The sequence below is a fragment of the Periplaneta americana genome, chromosome 10 (assembly GCF_040183065.1).
Source record: "Periplaneta americana isolate PAMFEO1 chromosome 10, P.americana_PAMFEO1_priV1, whole genome shotgun sequence".
In the NCBI taxonomy this organism is placed as follows: Eukaryota; Metazoa; Arthropoda; class Insecta; order Blattodea; family Blattidae; genus Periplaneta; species Periplaneta americana.
This window is the reverse complement of record NC_091126.1, coordinates 6,842,571-6,848,683: the sequence shown is the minus strand read 5'-3', so window position 1 is coordinate 6,848,683 and position 6,113 is coordinate 6,842,571. Positions and strand designations below refer to the sequence as shown.

At 36.4% G+C, this 6,113-nt stretch overlaps 1 protein-coding gene across 2 annotated transcripts in view; it reads left to right on the top strand.

Annotated features, from left to right (window-relative positions):
* Nucleotides 1–804: 804 nt before the first annotated feature.
* The window catches only part of Gfrl (Glial cell line-derived neurotrophic family receptor-like), a 1,341,875-nt gene continuing 1,336,566 nt past the window's right edge, over nucleotides 805–6,113 (top strand). For both annotated transcript variants that reach the window (XM_069836786.1, XM_069836785.1), the window contains exon 1: nucleotides 805–1,174. In XM_069836786.1, the coding sequence (XP_069692887.1) occupies nucleotides 994–1,174 (181 nt within the window). In that variant the 5' untranslated portion in view covers nucleotides 805–993. The remainder of the gene's footprint in view (nucleotides 1,175–6,113) is intronic.

Genomic DNA, 6,113 nt, shown 5'->3' with positions numbered 1-6,113 from the left:
TTTCTTTCGCAGCTCATTGAGTTAAGTTCCGAAAGAGCTACCCATGCAAACTATATTGTTGTCCTAAATATTGCCAAAAATAGCCGGCCTTTTACGGAAGGAATGTTTGTAAAGGAGTGCATGATTTCAACTTAAGAGATAAACTATTTGGAAAAAGTGTAAGAACGTTATGTGATGTGGCCTTTAGATATATTCAGGTTTTCATACAAAAACTTACAAATGTTTCATATAGTGTTCGCTTTCATTTTGCAGTAACACATACTTTTCGAATTTTCTATTCAATTTTGTCTTTTTTCGCGGATAAAACATTACACTAATATCCTTAACATGCTTTTAAACATAAAATTGCTTATTTTGACAGCATTTGGACACATTTCGCATTATTGCCATCATCTTTAGTCGAACCTTACACGATTCCAGTAGGTGCATTCTTGGACGCTTGTGACAGGAAGTTGAGTACTGTAAATGCATTCGAGTTTCTTGTACCGGAGTCATAAAGCAATCAGATTTCCCACGCGGGCGTCAGGCGTACTTTTATCTCACGTCTGAAATAAATCCGACAAAAGAGTGGTTTGAACTTCTGTCCTGCCACAAACATTTGAAGAACTTGTGTTGTAGAATTACTCTTCTGTACTGAAATTAGTGGATGTGTGGTTTTATTACCTACTATCAAGGCGTCACCGAGCGGCGCCGAAGCCGAAGCCGTGTACGTAGTCCGGCCCGGCCCGGCGCCGACGCCTGCGCACCGGGCGGACGTCGGTTGGCGGGAGTCGCGTAGCGCTGGCCCGGTCCGACGTTTGACATTGTCGCCCCATCCAAGTTTGGGACAAGAGCTCTGGGCCGGCGCGGCGGGCCGGCGTGTGAGTGTCGTGTGCTGCTTCTTATGTGAGTGCACGAGGAAAGACGGAAGTGACACAAGCCCGAGTTTTTCACAAGGTTTTACCGAGTGTTGGCAGGATGGGCGGCCGAGCGTTGGCCCAATGACTGCCCCTCATGAAGAAGCTAACCCGTTGCAACTTGATTCTCGGACTTGGCCTTTTGGCCATCGCTGCGCACCAAACTCAAGCCAGCGAGTTCCCGGAGAGGGAATGTTGCGACCCCGTGTACCCTCTGCCGGCCCCTCCGGCCTCCACCACGCCGTACCCTTCTGCCGCCACTCCGACAGGACGCTCAGGTGAGTCCGCTGCCTGCACGCGACTCCGCGATCGGGACGCGTGCGAGAATGCGGTGCTGAGTTCTAACTCGCAATTAATAAACGAATGTCGAAATGTACGACTAAGTGCCAGCTGTTGCAACTTAATTTTAATCTGTCCTTTGTTAGCCACGCAAAACAATAGCCGCGTTATGTAGAGTGTCAGTCATGTCACTGTACATCAATTATTATATTATTCCAGAATTTATAACAATAGCGAATACATAATCACGAACTTTATTAATGAGTTTATTCTGTGCGTTAATGTAAGCAATTTAACATTAAATGGCTCCTATTTCCTATGTACTCTATCATTATAAAACTAACACCGCATAACATGTGAAAATTTCTTATATTATGTGAACTTACGATGAAAGGAATACTTTAAATAAACTTACTAAAAATGACAGACTTTTCTCAAGTATCGAACCAAAAACATTCAACATTTTTATTTCCTCCATACTTACTGGAATCTGCAAACTTGGAAGGTGATTCCCTCATCCGACGCACTTCAACGCATAGGAAAATTGGCAGAATTGCTTAGGGGAATTGATCGGTATCATGTGTGTTTTTATATACAAATCTTGGTGGAAATAGCCTTGAAGATATATATATATATATATATATATATATATATATATATATATATATATATATATATATATATAAACTTTCGTAAAATAACCCAATAAAATAAAATAAAAAATATAAACTTTCGTAGAAGGAAATCGCTAAATTTTGTGTAGGATTCTTACAGAAGTAATCGGGCTTCCCGACAGTATCATTTAATCAAAATGTAATGATGTGGCTAAGATTCAGAGTTGACTATACCTCTCTCTTTAGTGTTTTAATATAAAGGCGAACTTATTTGGGACCCCAAAACCTAGATGAAGGAAGCAATTCCTATATTATAATTCGTGGCCGTCTTCGGCAACGGAGATCTGAATGTAAAAATATTACTTTATAAGCAATGCTGACTTGAACGTTTTTTGTACAAATTCTTGCCTTTCATGAAATAAGTTATTTGAGTAAGTGCTGCACAAGTTATCCTCACGTTTATTTCCAAGCTGCCGTTTCTCAGAAGGCGAGCGCCGTCCTCTTATGTTAATACGACCAGGTCGGCAGGCATCGCGAACCGCATTGCGTGCAAGCCTTGCAAACTGGAATGCATTGGTCACCACGAAAGATTTCCTTCGAACAATAAAACAGAAAAGCATTGCGTGTTACGCTCTCTCTGCTATTGTTGCATGACGAACTGTTCAGTGGACTGGAGGAATATTGCGTCCGAGTGTGGGTTAGATTTCGTTTCTTGCTACACGGTCAAAAGTGTTCCGAGTGGGAGTCAATGCATAAATCGGGGGTCTCCAATGTTGTCTTTCGTCATGCGTAGATATTGCAGTAACTCCATAACTTGTGCAATATATTCAATATTTAAATTGAAAATAATATTACTGATTTATTTGATGATATACCTAATTTATAACAAACTGGCGTATGATCAGAGTCCAGCGTTTGGTCACCGACCAACTGGAAACGAAGGACGTACGAAGTATAGCGTATCAGCACGCTGCAGGGTCAGTACATTCAGTTTCTGATTGATATGAGATTATCTTAATAGTCGAGTTGCGCTAACGCTGACCGACTCTTAGGCTGATTAAAGCTGTCGATCTCTATGACAAATTTAATCGTACTATTATTTCATGACTCTCCACCCTATCCTATCCCACCTAACAAATCAATTCACGATTGCATATCACTAAAAAGAGACCTTCCTCTTCAAATTTGGTTGCTGTTTTTCGGACACTGTTCTATTACGACCCCTGTAACATGATGTTCTTAACTCACTCATCCCGGGGCAAAACCAGATAAATAAAATAAAAATCACATTTTTCAGGAGGAGCATTTTTTTGATTTCCACCTAAATTTATGTCTCTAATTTAGTTGGGAAAACCATATAATCGTTGTATTTAATATCAGAAGTCAAAAGTTTAGTGAACTATGCCAGTTAAACAACCATTTTCTGATATTCATGACATCTGTTTCTGGCCGCTATCAAAATTGACTTTTTCTCTAAAGATCAAGTGTATTCGTGATTTACCTCTTCCCTGGCAACTATCAAATCCACTTATTCCCTTAAAGTTAGATGTGTAACAAACTATTACTTTATGATTTTTAATCATATTTTTCATATATGAAGTATTGTGTGTTTAAATGATACACTATGATTTTTACATTCATATTTATTTATAATTACAATACTGTGTTCACATTATGTTAAAAATAAGGAATTAAAAGATGTAAGCCTACCGGTATATAAAATTTAACAAGTTTATCTAATAATTGTGCTATTCATATCTAAATAACACTTCATTTGCATTTCAATTATATTGTTAGCTTAAACTAGTCATACTAATAAGAAATATATTTAAATTTAGATCAATGCTTTAGAAAGACTAAACATGTTTTGACATCTAGAATCTCACCGAACAGGTATTATCCAAGAAACATAGATAAGCATAGTAGAAAATATGTAGGAATTGTGTGCATAATATTAAGATTAAATGATTTGAAAAAAGTATAACTCTGTTCTTTATAAGTATATATGTATATATATATATATATATATATATATATATATATATATATATCGCATTACTTAGTGACAGAATCAACTTAACAACAGTATTCTAAAAATGTTACTAATATTCACATTTCTTCATCGCTTGAAATCAAATAAAATCTGGACCCATATCTTTAATGTTACGATTTGTCTTTAAATTCGCATAGAAATCAATGGATCAATGCACTTCACTAAATCGACGAGAACTTTTTTTATGTGATATTGAATTTTGTCCTTCATAGTAGTTTCATGGTTCAGTCAGTGGTGTAGCAGTTCCATGAAGTCTGTAATTCTGTTTGTGAAAATTTTCGTTCTCTTCATGTGACGTTTGTACAGAATTATACCTTAATCATTTGTTTATGTCACCCATTTTTCATGACGCCACAAATATCTTTCTTAGTCTTAATTCATTTTCCTCGCCACCACAAGTGGCTTTATATCATTTTGATCACTCTGAAAGGATGTTTAATGGAGGCTGTATGAACAAGCTGGTACCAGTCCCTAGGGTGAAAGATATCAACATCTGAACCCTTCTTTTTCCTTTCAATTACATGTGAATGACCCGATATTATAAATTTATGATAAATTTTCTGCAAAAACTGTAGTAAACATGAAAATAATTTAATTATTCCTATTTTGCCTTCACAAGTGACACTATAAAATATTACATATTCTGCATTAGAGGGAAGATTAGGAAGATTTTATAAATGCACGATGCTATCCCATTTACATCCCTCGTGCCACCATCATCATCCAACCCTGTTGCAATTCAAATAATTTAATGGACGCGGGCTTGATTTGAAGCAGAAAGTGGATTTTTCTCCCATTGCGAACTTGCCTGTGTGTTTTCTAATAAATTTGTTTTGCATTGTTTCAATAAGCCAGGCTGACTATATTATGAAATAGCGACATTACTGGTGAATATCTCATTTTTGTCCATGTTCCTTATATTTGACGTAATATAAAAGTTTCAATTGCGAAATACTTCAAAGTTGTGTTAATTAATATTGTATTTAATGTATTGTAACATAACATATTATATTGTAGTATATTGTATTACAGCAACTTCATATTATACATCAATACATGTCCTTGTGTTTCGCTGTACAGGGCGCCTAAAAATAAACCAAAACAATTATATGGAATAGTCTTCATTGAAAAAAAAAACAAACAATGTTTCGATTTTCTAACTCAAATAATTCTTGAGATATCAAGTAAATATGATTTGTGATTAGGCAGTGTGCACCTGGTATCGAACTGTTCAACTTATAACTTGCCAAGGAATCAGAGAACAGCTCTCCATTCACTGTCTAATCACTCTTGAGTTAGGTTGAGTTTGCTTAATTTTAACTATTAAAAATGTGGAAATCATTTTCGCTAAAAGAAACAAAACATCAGGAATGTCTTTCCTTCAAATAACATATAACCGTGCCCTCTTTCGGCCTTTTAGACATTGTCTGATTTTTTTTATTATTTTGGCTGTGCTTTAACAAATTCAAAGAACGATAACTTAGAAAAATATTAAAATAAAACTAAGATGGGGTTTTCACTGGCATATTTCTTTACTCTGTCGTGATTACCACAATTAATTTGTCTCTCTATTTTGGACATCCTGTATATGTATAGCACAATAAAAAGTAATCGTTTCTCTTTACCCGCCTCTACCAGATTCTGAGTTGTTTTTTTACGAACTGTACTTTTTACTCTAGTGTTACATTTCCGAATGAAGAACTACTTCTTTTTGCATGTTTTGTAATTGCATTTACTTCTGGTTCGTGTTCTCAGGAATTTTATATGTGAACAAAGGGAAAATATTCTTTGAGGAATATATGCAGTACTGTAATAAAGTTTTCTTTTTAGGCATCTCTAGTCGAAATGCATTTATTCCCGAAGTTACATGATTAGCCTATGGATGTTGGTGTCACATTTTTACAACCTTGAAGACCTTGTTCGGTTTGAAACTCCTTATCAAGAGAGTGATATGAAACGGCGAATCATTCTCAACAGAAAGCGTAATTAATAGACATTTTCTAATATTGAAAATCAGGATAAATGATAAAATACGAGAAGCATTCGGAAAGTAAGTGCCGATTGAATTAATGTTTTACGTATTGGTTCGTTTATGGGCAGTCTGTTTAAGCCAAATATCACTTTGTGAGGATGTATGATTAGACCTATTTATCGTGAAATATTCACGTGCCGAGCCCCGGAGAGAGACAGCGAGTGAGTGGGAAAGAGACGGAATACCGATCGCTGAGAGGGAGCCACGCGTGCATGGGGTGGAGTGAGCCAATGAGTTGT